General features: G+C 39.4%; 1 protein-coding gene across 1 annotated transcript in view; it reads left to right on the top strand.

Annotated features, from left to right (window-relative positions):
• uvrag (UV radiation resistance associated gene) overlaps positions 1–14,144 on the top strand; it is a 64,209-nt gene that overhangs the window by 23,486 nt on the left and 26,579 nt on the right. Inside the window, exons 9-12 of the mRNA XM_089017521.1 lie at positions 3,707–3,791; positions 5,137–5,224; positions 5,442–5,502; positions 10,026–10,191. Coding sequence (XP_088873647.1) covers positions 3,707–3,791; positions 5,137–5,224; positions 5,442–5,502; positions 10,026–10,191 — 400 coding nt within the window. The remainder of the gene's footprint in view (positions 1–3,706; positions 3,792–5,136; positions 5,225–5,441; positions 5,503–10,025; positions 10,192–14,144) is intronic.

The raw sequence follows: 14,144 nt of genomic DNA, 5'->3' as shown, positions 1-14,144 counted from the left end.
ATCTGCGACTTGAAGTTTGAACCGTGCAACTACTGCAGTGTCCTGGATAAGTCTTCTACCCAATTGTTGTTTTCATTTAACTACGGTGTCATTAGATCTCACTTGCTCTGTATCCAAAACAAGAGCACCCTCACACAAGGTTATTCAGTCTTTTTGTCTCATGTAAGCGTGCTTTGCTCAAGCCACTTTGTAAAATAAAAATTACCTGAGAAACTCAGAAGGAAAGTCATAGCCATCGGGCGCAGTTTGGAAATATTGTGTAATTAACGTAACGTCACTGAAGAAAAGACAGGAAGCAGAGCTGGAGGTAGCAGAGCTGAAGATGTTGAGGTTTTCTTTGGGAATGACCCGGTTGGATAGGATCAGGAATGAGTACATTAGAGGGACAAGTCATATTAGAGGCTTTGCAGAGAAAGTCAGAGAGGCCAGACTGAGATGGTTTGGACATGTCCAGAGGAGAGAGAGTGACTATATCGGGAGAAGGATGCTGAGCCTTGAACTGCCAGGCAGGAGACCGAGAGGAAGACCGAAGAGGAGGTTTATGGATGTGGTCAGAGGACATGAAGGTAGCTGGTGTGAGAGAAGAGGATGCACAAAACCGGGATAGATGGAGGACATTGATTCGCTGTGGCGACCTCTGAGGGGAAAAGCCGAAAGGAAAAGAAGATGTGTAATTAACGTGATTGTTACTCCCCACGGTTTGCATAATAAACTCGTCCTTTACACAGTTAAAAATAAAATAAACATATCCACATAAGGCTGGGTGCCTTATGTCTATGTTTGTTTTACAAAGGTTGCAGTACTGTTGTGTATTTGAAGTGTTGACACAAATATTTTTTGGGGTCAGATCTCAATTATTATTCATTTTCTGTATATTTTTTATACATTTTACAAACTCACTGTAATTAAGAGGCACTTGCGTGTCACCATTTTGGATCCAACAACAGAAAGTAGTGGTGGGGACACACTTATTCCGCCATATTGAGGGGGAGTTGCTTGAGTGTGTGGTAATGTGGGCTTGCGTATGGCATCCAGAACTTCATTTGTTATTAACCGATCGTTAACTCATTCACTGCCATTGGCAAATTTATTCAGGAATTCAAAGGCATGACGTGGAACGCCATTCCCAGATTTGTTCGGGTTTTGGTTTTTCTTGCGGGGAGGTTCCAATAAAGCGCTGGTCAGACCTCTAGCAAGTTTTTCCCTCCCACGAGGGGGCAGCATTTGCCTTTTGTACAGCCACCCACATTTCAAGCTCAGATAACTCCAGACTCATATAATTTAAGAATGAACTCTTTCTTTCTGATGAAAGAAGTGAGTCTAAAGTTTCTTCCGCTGCATTTAATGTTTATGTAGACCTAAAACTCAATATTCTGTGGGTCAATTTGAGTGGGTCAATTTGAGTAAAAATGACAAAAAACCTGGCACTGGAGTGGACACATTTTTCCTCATCTTCTGGCTTCAAGGACAACCGTGTGTCCTTAATTTGTAAAATCACTTCAAATGACTTGAACTGAGCGTATTTTACAAAGATTCCACAGCATATAGCTATATTTTACAATTTTTGGGTGTCTTCCTCTCTCTTCATCTCCCCATCACTCCCTGTGCGAAGCAACTTGAAGTAGCTGTGGCACCTGCCGTTTGAATGGTTGTCAAATCCAAATGAAACGAAAGCAATCATTCATATCAAACATCAATTGTGTACCATCCTTCGGCGGGCCGGATTAAAAAGACCAACGGGCTGGATCTGGCCCGCGGACTGTAGTTTTCCCACTTTTGTGCTAGAGATTAAGTCAATATTTTATGAACATATGAAATCAGGAAATATTCTACCTCTACCAATAATTCTACAAACTAAATTCCCTGCGGCAAGCTTACCCAAGGCAATCAGGTCCGGGGCAAGGGAACAGACCAAGTACAGTCCTGAGATCCTTGATGATGAATAACAAATTTGAGACATGTTCTCACTTTCCTGGTTACGGGTCACAGTGTCCCCCCTATGGAGTCATGCCTGGAGGTGGCAGGACCCAGCCACAGTCTGCCCAAAAAGCAACCTGAGTACCCCTTCGCATGGGCTCACAAACTATAGAAGGGCATGAAGCGCGGTCATCAGGGCAAGAATTGAGCCGCGACTTCTCCACATTAAAAGGAGCCAGATAATGTGGCTTAGGCTAATGCTTACGATGTCTCCTCGACACTCCCCAAGTGGGGTGCTTTTGACATGTCCATTCAGAAGGAAGCTGAACCAGGACACACTTGTGAGACTATGCCTCCCGGCTGGCCTGAGGTCGTCTAGGATTCCCTCTGAAAGAATTAGAAGTTGTGACAGAGGAAGGGGAAGTGTGGGCTCGTGAGAATTAATTGGTTTAAAATCACTGATGTTGAATAAAGATGTATTGGACAATGAAGTCAACATAAACATACTGCAGCGACCAACATGAATATACAGTAAAGTCTCGTTATATCGATATCGGATATATCGATAGTCCCGGTTATATCGATACTATTTCTATGCACGCACGGAGAAAATTACATGCAAACAGGGTCGGATATATCGATAGTCCCGGTTATATCTATATTTTTTCGGATTCCCTTGAATATCGATATAACGAGACTTTACTGTACTTTATATTCCTTTCTTGTTAAAAGAATGTCCACCGACGACCTATTTTACTGTTTGAGTCTCAAAATTTTTCTTCCATCTGAGGCTTTACCACTATTTTTAGGACAGTCCAGGAAAATGTATAACTTCTGGATATGATCAAAGGGGGAAAATGTTTTCCCACTTGGTCTCGGTATTATGCAGAAAAGAAATACATCGTGTGACATGACTCAAGATGCTTTGTGGGGACCAAGTCTGTGAAGAGGAAGATATCAATTACAGAAACTGGAAAGGAAAAGTCCCTCACATTGCAATGTCTCTCCAAACTTATATTTATGAAGTAGCATGCAATCTTTATGAAGCATGATCTCGAAAACTTTGCAAGCCATTGACACAACTGTAAACCCTTCTCATCATTGTGAAGAAGCAGCAAGAGCAACAGCAGACAGCCACATTCCTCAAGCCTTAAAGTCTTATCAAAATTTACAGCTGCTCCCAAAGCGCCTGAACGAAAACATGCGAAACTACGGTAATGTTTGAAATCATATCATTGTTTTGGGTTCATAGTTTGTGGTATTTTTATTGGTTTATCAGAATCAGAATCAGAATACCTTTATTCGTCCCACAATGGGGAAATTTGCAGTCCACAGCAGCAATTGAAAAGGGATGGGGTATGCCTTTAAACATAATTATACTCGTATTTAGGGGCTGACTGACCCACCCCCAGTTTGTACTCAGATTTGCATGTTAGATTAGATTTAGTTTCTAAAGAATTCCTTTTTTATTGCATTAATTAAATCATTGACAGCTTCCAATTTCTTTGTATCAACATGCTGCATAATGACAAGAGTTTCTGTTGGAGTTTCCTTTGTCTTCATTGTGTACACCTGCTGATGTTGTGATCGGGTCTTCAAGCTTCATCCTTGCGTGTCTGATATTTATATTTTGTCATCAGACGAAAGTGGATTTTATTCCACTGAACAAAATGATGCACTTTACGATTTCATCCAATTTGGCACTCTGCTAGTTCTTCAGATGGAGCAAGATGAAACACAACTAACCATTAACAGAAGCACCCTCCATCCCCCACTTGTTGTCTTTTAGGGGAATTGTATTCTGCTCAACATCAAAGTCTGAAGGAGGAGAGCGAATCCTTAACTATGCTGCATAAGGAATGTACGGCCAAGAGGTATGTGTATTTTTAACCACCCTGATCACCGAAGACACTTTTTAATGCACACTACTATCGGATGTCGCCCAATGTGTTGCTTAGCGCCTGAGATTACAGCCTGCAATATACCTTTTATACTTCATATTTGTTTTCAATTCAGAGTTTGCATGTCATGTTTAAAAAAAAGTATAAGGTTGTTTGAATTGGCCTCAGGGTTTACTGAATGTGCAGCGGCTGTCTGTTCTGCATCCAGTTTTGTTCATCTGAGAAGTGCCAGGCAGTCACAGATGGTGAACCAGGGACTTCTCAAGGCCAGAATACATGAAATTAACATCAACACCAGTACATCTGCCTAATATCAATTCCTTGGAACTACAGTACATTCTCTTATTCAACTATAATTTATTGTCAAATTTAAATGGCTGTAAAACATTTGCAAAGGAAATTGCACACGCGGCATGGAGCTGTTCTTGCCAGTGCGTTTTATTTCCAAATAAATATGCCATGATGGATTATTCTCATGACATCACACTGGGATTCATTGGGTTTATTGTGCTCCACTGCAAAAACAATGTGTGTCCAAAACACATTCATTTCATGTGGAACTCAGGTTGTCTTTTTTAAACCATAACTAAGATCACAATATTGATTAAACCTGTTCCTCCTTAATTTTTGACAAATGTTTATCATTTGTCAAAAATTAAACAATTTTGAATGGTTGCCACTGTGAAATGGTTTTTCTTTCTTTTCTTTTTTTTATATTAAAAAATGTCAACATCTTAGGTTTTGAACAAACTCAAATAGTGGTACCTTGAGGCTTGAAAGAGCTGACTTTATAAGATTGTACCATATGCGGAGAACACACTTGCATGTTCGTGGAAAGTGATTTGTGAACAGTGTGCATCCCGGTTTAAATGATTAGATAAGGCAAAGCCCGTTGGACAATTTGACCGATTTCAGTTGAAACCATTAAACTCTAATCTGGCGCCTCTTGACTTGGCAAAACAGGCGCGTGTTCAAAAGAAGTGAATGATAGGATGCCACAATCTCTTTTGGAATGATACTAAATATTGTTTCCGCAAAGATTTTAGATAATAACAGATATGATTTGGGATGGTTGGGAGAAGAGTGATGGAAACAATTAAAAGGTGTTTACATTTTTGCTTTGTCAGCGCGTTACATTTTGAATATGTTTGCAACTTTATGACATCTGCAGTAGTTGAGAAAGCTCTAGATAAAGAAAATTGTTGTATTGTTTTCTCTTTTGCATAGCTCGAACCATTTTTTTTCATTACCCGCTAAATCAAGCAAATGCATTTTCACATCTCTTGTGTTGACTGCCTTGGATGGTATCTCTCCCCAGAGAGCAGTTCCTGAAGTTGAATGCCCAGCTCACCATCCGCTGCCGCCAGCTTCTGTCTGAGCTTTCCTACATTTATCCAATTGATGCGGTGAGTGCAAAGCCATTGTTCAAAAATTTGTCACAGTAAAGTGAAAAGAAGAAACAATTCACATTGTTACACATTACGCCCGACTTTTTTTTTATTAACTACTGTGACATATTTTACTGTCCCCATACTTTGAATGTTCGGGAAATTTTCTTTGGTCATAATTATTTTAATACTTGAAATACCTTTCCTGTTCCTCATTTTTATTTTAATTCCACAGGCAAGTCCGTCAGATTATGTTATCTGCGGTGTAAAGCTGCCAAATTCTGAAGACTTTCAAGGTAATTTATTGTCTACCAGCATGTGTTTCATGGTTTTACTTGGATGAGCTGCAGCAAGGCATGCCGAACAAATATTTTATCTTGGCGACCACGCTGCCTTTAATGTAGCTATAATGTGGGGAAGCCATATTATTCAATATGTAGCAAGTTTAAAAGACTTTCCTACATGCATTAATGTTTAAATCACGTCCAAAAAAAACTCGAGCTGGAGTTTTAATGTTTAATTTTATCCTACTGTGGGAAACTTAAAGCAGTGTATGCTATGCATTTTTGCGTCATTTGTCAACTGACTGAGCTACAGGTAGCAGTAGTTTGTATTGAATGAATATTTTTAATAATATAAATGATCATATTTTCCGGTGTATGAGGCGCATGCAAAAGCCTTCGTTTTCTTCAAAATATAACCCTGCGCCTTATATCTGGAGTCACATCAGGTCTCGCATATACTGTCAGCAGCCACAGATTCCATTTCCCACCCTGTAGAAGTAGTGCGTAACCCCAGCCTGTACGGTAGCGCCTTATAATGTGCTGCGCCTTATATTTGGAACAATTTTATGTATTTATATACAGTAAAGTCTCGTTATATCGATATCGGATATATCGATAGTCCCGGTTATATCGATACTATTTCTATGCACGCACGGAGAAAATTACATGCAAACAGGGTCGGATATATCGATAGTCCCGGTTATATCGATACTTTTTCGGCCTCCCTTGAATATCGATATAACAGGACTTTACTGTATTATTTTTGGAAAATGTTTTTCATTCATTGAAGGTGTCCGTTGTGCCTTATAGTCCGTTGTGCCTTATAGTCCGGTGCGCCTTACAGTCCGGTGCGCCTTATATGTGGAAACAATTTTAAAAATACATCATTCGATGGGGGTGTGCCTTATACTCCACCGTGCCTTATACACTGGAAAATACGGTAGATTCGTGGCACGGTAGAGGAGCAGAAATTGGAATTGACAACAAGGTTGTTCATACTTTAGAGTGTTCACACAAGCGTTTGTCTGCTGGTTTTGGCCTGCTCTCAGCAGTCTTGTAGAATAGGCATTTGGCGAAATTAAAAGTTATTGGCCAAACACAACCCCCCAAAGAAAAAAGAAAATGAATAAGTAAGCCAATGCCAAAACCCAAAACACTGATAGAAATTATAATACTGTACAGAAAAAAAGCATCTAATTCTGAAGTGCACCATTCATATATAAACAAAATTCGGATGTTTATTTATTTATTTTTGCCCAAGGTATATGAAATGACTTGTTTTCTGCACGAAAAGATGGTATGCATCCATTGGATGGGGCTACACTAAAGGGAATAAAATAGGCGGTGTTTTGTATTTTTTATTTTTTTTTCCTTTCAAAGACAACCCAAGCCTCTTTCGTAAGTGAACATTAATTGGCTATGTAGAATATGCGTATCGAATACTGCTTGAGAAAAGCTATGCACCATTACAAAAAGCAAGATCCATCAAGGCACACTCGAATGAGTGTGCCGTGGAAGAATTGAAAGCCCTGACCTCAACCAAACCTTCAAATCTTTTTGGATAAACTACAACAGAGATTATGAGCCATCTGGCCCACAACTCTGGTCCAGCATCTCACAAATGTTCTTCTGGATGAATGGATAAAATTCCCCCAAAGACACACTCCAACATCTTTTCTTAGCAGAGTAGTGGAAGCGGTCATATCCGCAAAGTGGAAACATTTTTTTTTTTCTTCCATTTTCCCTTCTCGTACGCTTCCCATAGCCAATTACATTAGGTCAAACCGTCCATTATCTCACAAAAACTGAGATTGCATTCTAAAAGTTGATAAATATTCTATTGTATCGTTTCAAGGGACAGAATCAAAGAAATGACACATTGTTTACAATGTTCAGCAGCTTGAGAACAGCTGGTATAACTGTAATTTTACATCCCAATGAAAATAGCTTAATAAGTGTAAAAAGTACACTACTTTCCAAAAATATGAAACCATTAACTCATTCACTGCCATTCCCGAATGTTTTCAGGAATTGAAAATATGACGTAGAAGGCCATTCCCGAATTTGTTCGGGTTTTGGTTTTTCTTGCGGCGGGGTTTGGTAAAGCGCTGGGCGCTGGTCAGACCTGTGGCAAGGTTTTTCGCTTCCACTAGGGGTCAGCATTTACCTTTTGTATAGCCGCCCCAAATTTAAATGCAGATAACTCTACAGTACAACCAAGTGAGCTCGAAATAAACTTCTTTTTCTTACGCTGCATTGAATTATGGTCCTAAAACTCAATATTCTGTGGTTTTTGCAATTTGAGTGAAAATGACAAAACGCCTGGTACTGGTGTGGACACATATTGGATTGGATTGGATTTGCCTTTATTAGTCTCTCAGTGGACGTCCCAGTGTTGGTCAGTCACCTGATGATCTCAGTTACTTTAGCAAAGCAGTGGTCATCTTGGCAGTGTATTTGCAATCATCATCATATTGGAATATTGCCCTGCTGCACAGTTTCCAAAGTGAAGGACTCACGCTCTGCTTCACCTCAATGAAGCGCAGCTCCCCAGTGCCAGCAGCACTCATGAAAACCTCAGACCGCTTAACTGGAGGCCACACATGTCTTTGGACTCCTTACCTCCTTGCCAACGCAGATGCTTAACCTCATCTGAAACAAATAAGTAGATATTTTTTTCAAGACCCCCTTCAGCCCCAAACCATTTGTCAAGGAAAACATTTCTTGAATTTTCATGTATATTTTGTTTAGTTTTATCTTTATTTTTGTTTTATTTTGTGGTTTTCCTTCCAATGCAATTCAACGGCCATCAATTACATACAGATCGTCTCTGTTTGCGTTTCAGCCTTGTTCCTATCCTCAGTGACTGTTAACGGTCGACTGGATGTGTGACCATGGACCAATAAACCTGACTCTTTGACATCTAGATAAAGACTTAAGAGCCAATACACATTAAAAAATGTCATAAAATGTCAACTGGGTGACTTTAAATTGGTTGAGACGGCAAATCCCTGTAAACATAGAATAGTTACTTACAACGTGTTTGAAAATATAGAACGAGCAATGGCAGAGACATGTACCGTATTTTCTGCAAGTCAGTACGTATTTATCATAGACAACATTCATATTGCATATACAAAGACGCCTTCTTGAATACGACAACGCTGCAGCTGAACTGGTTGTGGCAATTGAAGCAGATCGTGATGCTGCATCCTCCATGGAGATGTGTCCTAAAGCGAAAAGTCACTGGATTCATACAGAATTTGTGGCTTCCATGAAATCTTGTATTACACGGTTGGAGACCCTCTTGAGTTGCCGACGCTAATGTAATATGTGTTTCCTCTACTACTACTACTACTTTCATGCTTTCATTTTTTTCTACTTTCATTTCTTTCATAATTATGCTGCTGTGAAATGTAAATTTCTCCACTGCGAGACTAATAAAGGCAAATCCAATCCAATCCTCACTTGAGACTATCAGCCTTTCTTGCCACATGCAGAGATTTTTTTTAAGATGATTCATTGTACCTCATCACCCCTCCTCTAAAATGTGTAAGGTCAACCCTAGAGAGCCACATCAAGTCCAAAATTGTTAGCTGGTTTATACTGGCCTACGGGGGTGGATGTTCCACGTTAGAACCCAGGGTCAGGGTCATTCAAAGCCTTTAATCCTGCTGGCCAGCAAAGTCATTCTGCATGAAGGCACATCACTTCCTCACATTCAACCAAGCTTTCTTTGTCAACTTAGCTTGACAAGGTTAATCGGTCTCTTCTTGCACCCTTAAGGTTTGCCTATGGCTAATTGCCTCTAAACTGAACCGATATTCATCTACTCGTTTCCCACCGCTCAATAGCACTCGAATGAGGCGTGTGTGCGTTGTGTTTGTGTGGCTTTTTGAAAGTAACACAATTAGTTTTGAGAATATAAAACAAAGTATGATCACTGTTTTTCTAAGCCAAAATAAAGTTTATTTGTTGAGGTTTACAATTTTTTGAATGTGATTTGAATATCAGATGTTTCTGAGCGCGTTTTATGACTACCGAATGTTTCCTTTTTAAAGAACATGATCTGGTTGCATATTGTTCTAATCTATGCTACTCCACTGACAGTCTTATTTGATTAAATACTCTTTCTAAATATTGGCTCTTTTACATTGAAATTTCTGGCATTGACTTTGTAATTATACTCATGCAAACATGTTTTCCTCTTATTCGCATATCTTAAATTAATTTCATGTTCTGCTCAGGCAATGTTTCAATAGTAATGTTGAGGGCGTCAAAAATAATTTCCTTGTTGGATGCTATTCACTAGATGGACATTCTAATATTTAAAAAAAAAAAAAAAAAGAAAGCTCTCAAAATTAGACTGTGAGGATTATCTGCTAAAATACAGACATTTGGGATCTACGTGTTACATAAAATTTTAGCTTTGATTACTTGATACCTCTCCACAAAAATATTGGGCACTTTTCAATCATAGAATCTCAGCTTAATGCAGTCTATGATAATTTTTTTTTTTTTTTTTCTATCTGCAGCAAAGGATGATGGAAGTGTGGCCGTTGCCCTGGGCTACACTGCACACTTGGTCCTGATGATCTCGTGCTTCCTGCAAATCCCGCTTAGGTATCCGGTCATCCACAAGGGTTCACGCTCCTCCATCAAAGACACCATCACTGATAGACTTAATGAGAAGGAGAGAGAGTAAGTAAACAAAGAAAGTATACATTTTCAGTCGCAATTTGTTTGACCTCAAATCACAAACACTTAAGATTTTAAACAACCACATGGTTGACCAAAGATTTCGCTCCAGTACATGTTTATAATAGTATTGTTGTTTTTTTTTTTGGCAGTGTTTGATTGCTTGCAATTTTCAAAGCAACTTTTCGAAACAATAATCTATTGTCTGTTAATGTCACTGTCTTGTAAAATTAATGTCAATGTGGGTTTGGCAAATATGTTTTGCTCGGTGTTGTCATTAGATCACAAAAAAAACATATTTGTTTTTCAATACTGTGCGATGCCTTGCTGTCGGTTGATCGTAACTTGTACACTGCCAGACGTGCAAAAATGTGTCCACTTCCTTTCCAGGGTTTTTGTCATTTTCACTCAAATTCCAGGACCCACAGTTTTAGGACTACATAAACATTCAATGCACCATACGAAATCTTAGACTCTCTTCTTTTATCAGAAATAGAGTTAATTCCTAAGTTATATGGGTCTGGAATAATATGAGGTGTAAGTGGGGGCGAAAGGCAAATGCTGCCCCCTTGTGGGAGGGAAAATATTGCCACAGGTCTGAACAGCGCTTTATTGGCACCCCCCCAAGTAAAAACACAACCCAAACAAATTCAGAAATGGCGCTCCACATCACATTTTAAATTCCTGAATAAATTTGGGAATGGCAGTGAATCAGTAAATCATTTTTCTGAAATGTTCTTTTCATTTTTCTGAAAATTTTAAGCTTATTCTGAACACATGGCCCGCCATAAAAAATTAAATATCAGTCCTTTGTCTGATTTTATCCCTTAACGGTGTTGTTTTGCAGGCTTTTCACACACGTTTCCGAATATTGCTTTGTTGCTAACGGGACTGAAATTTTGCCAGCATAAAATATATATTTTTTAACATCCTGCCTTATTTGCTCCTTTCAGTAAGTGAACATTTACCATTTATCAGTACAGTTTCCCCTTGTATGAGGTGTAACATTTAATTTATTATACCAGGCCCCCAAATTATGTATGCATAGTCTTTGTAAGATGTATATTTTATGCACAGACAAAAGTAACTTTTTTCCCAAGTATTTGTAATACCCAGCCGTCCTCGGACAAACCTGAAACACCTCCGTACTGTGAATTCATTCAAACCACATGACACAAACTATTCTACAATAAGGGATTGGCTGATAGATAAACATTGACTCCATCCATATTTGTCATCCATAATAAGACAAACAATTGGGAGTACCAGCCCCCCCCCCCCCCACCCCAAAAAAAAGACAGACATTATCAGACCCAGTGATTGAATGACCATCGCGGTGTGTATGATTAGGTCATGACAACAGCTGGGGAGAATCAGTTGTTTTAAACTCCCATGTGACAGGAGGGGGGCCTCACTTCACTGTATGCATTTCTAGTTCCTGCGTGCAGGATATTCACACCAGGATCCAGCATCATAAATAAACTTCTAGTCTGTATGCTTGACAGACACAACAATTCACTAAGTGCCCTTTGGTGTGCAAGAGTCAGGTCATTCCGAAAGGAAGGTTCCACGCCCCCAGTACGCATTTATGACCCCAGAGGCCTACAAGGGCGTCCTCACAATGCAAAATGATGTGTGGGTAGACGGAAAGCACCTAGCCATCTTTAACAATGTTTAAAAAAAAGCAAGTGATTAAAGTGTCGGAAAGAGGCAGCCAATTGAGATAAGTGAGGTGGCATGAGAATGGGTTCTCAAAGTGTGGTGGGATTAGCGAACAGTCAGTCTATTGCATTCGCCTACTCAATAAGGGCATGGTTGTTTCGTTTTTATTTGAGATCCCTGCCGCAGTGAGGCTTCATGAATTATTCTTGTTAACCTGCTGTGAGAATTATAACTTGATCCACTTGTATATTTTATACTGCATTCTGTACAGTGCGCAGTTCTTTTTCTAAAACATTTATTTTTGTGCATGCTATACATTGTTTTTCTTTTCTAATCCCCCTTTAACCGCCTTTAATTGTGATGCTGCCCATTGTGGGACTCTTGAAAGGTTTTCTTATTATTGTTATTGGAATATAAAAATGTTTTTATTGACAAAGAGAATGTGACAACAGATGCAGCTATAACAAAGCACGTTAGAAAACAACAAAACAAAGTGAAAACGGTCAATTGAAGAAAATTAATAGATAATCCTCATTCATATACAGTAGATACCAGAAAATAATGGTCCCATGTCGGTCTCTTATTGGGTCAAAAGTATAATTATGTGTCTTCAGATGAGTTTTAAAAATAAAAAGGGATAGGCCTTGCCTAACATTTAACGGAAGGTCCTTCCCCAGGGAAGGACCGGTAACAGGAATGTTTCGATCCCCTCTGAGGCCCCGTTTTGGCCTCGGCACTGCCAGTGGCTTCTGTTCCATAGACCGAAGGTTTCCTGGCAGGTGGACGAGCTGCGCAAAGTGAAAGTTGAGTGTTGAGCCCTGATTAAACATGGCAGACTTTTCATCATTCCAAATGCTTGAATCCATTTTTCAGATTTTGTAAAATTAAGAGATTATTTATTTTTCCTTTTGTGAGGTGTAAATCAATGTTGGTGTCAAATACACATAATTTATGTGAACTGTGTTAGTCAAGGGAAGGCTTGAACCAAATTCTATTATTCTCCAGTATTTGCAATTAGGCCATTGTTTAAGTACTCTTCACTTGTATGCAAATAAGATGGCGCTTGGACTGATTGTCTGAAGTTAGTGGCCCCCTAACTTCCATGTTTTGCACAGATTTTTAGTTAGAGTGTCAAGCCCAGCTACAGCATGGGGGGTGATCTGGAGAGATGTGAGCCAGATGTTCAGTGTTTGGTTGAGAACAGTGCCCAGCCATTGAAACAGTAAGTGCAGATAGCGCTCAGATCTCGCATTGAATAAAAAAGAAATCATTATCAATAAGTAAAAAATAGGTACAGTATATATATTGAATGTCAAGTATGGATGCACAAATTGACCTAAGTTGGGGTAGGAGGCCAACAAGTAGAACCTGTGAACTCAATGAAAAGCGGTTATTGTTCCAGGGACTCAACAACTTCAAGTCTCTTAAGAGGCAACATATGCACTGAAGGTGAAGAGGGACCCACATTCAAACTACAACATTTGACCTAAAGTTGCTCTTGACGGGGCCGTAGGGCAGGTTAAATCTGCTGAATACACATCCGTGTAGAAAGCACAGTCGCTTGTGAACATATTTGCCCCACTCTTGAACTATTCCTCACATTTCAGACAAGGGATATAACATTTTATTTTATTTATTCTTTATTTTTGGGGTGGGACGCAATCACGAATGGAAGTGAAGTTCATACGATATTTAAAATTGTTGCACCTGCTCTGTGATGGTCTTACATGTCCAACTATATTGAGGACAAATATCATCATAAAGACCGATGAACACACCAGGCAGGCCCGAGAGGAAGTTGTGGAGAAGTTTGAAGCAGGATAAGGATCTGAAACATTTCACAAGCTTAAGCCTCTGGCAGAGCATTGTTTGATAAATCATATTGAAATGGAGAGAGCTTAAGACCTGTTCAAAGCTACCAAAGCTGTTCCTCTGAAATTTTAAACCAAAGAAGTTGCGCAATGATCAGAGATGGCGCGAAGATGCCCATGATCATTCTAAAGTTTCACAGCAATGGTGGGAATTCTGTCCGTTGGACAACTATTAGTCGCACATTGCACAAATCTGGACTTTATAGAAGTGTGATAAGAACAAAGCCATTTCTGCAAAGACAGCCATAAAAAGTCCTGTTTGAAGTTTGACAATGCAGCTGGGGGACTCAACGAATGTGGAAGTATGATGTTCTGTTGTCAGATGAGACCAATATTTTGGGCTTAATGCAAAACTTGGTATCTGGATGAAAAGTAACACTGTTTGAAAACACCATATCTATTGTCAAACACGGCGGTGGAAGA

The sequence above is a fragment of the Hippocampus bargibanti genome, linkage group LG16 (genome assembly GCF_051943395.1).
Source record: "Hippocampus bargibanti isolate YZ-2025 linkage group LG16, ASM5194339v1, whole genome shotgun sequence".
Lineage (NCBI taxonomy): Eukaryota > Metazoa > Chordata > Actinopteri > Syngnathiformes > Syngnathidae > Hippocampus > Hippocampus bargibanti.
The sequence above is the reverse complement of the archived record's forward strand: the minus strand, read 5'-3'. Positions and strand labels throughout refer to the sequence as shown.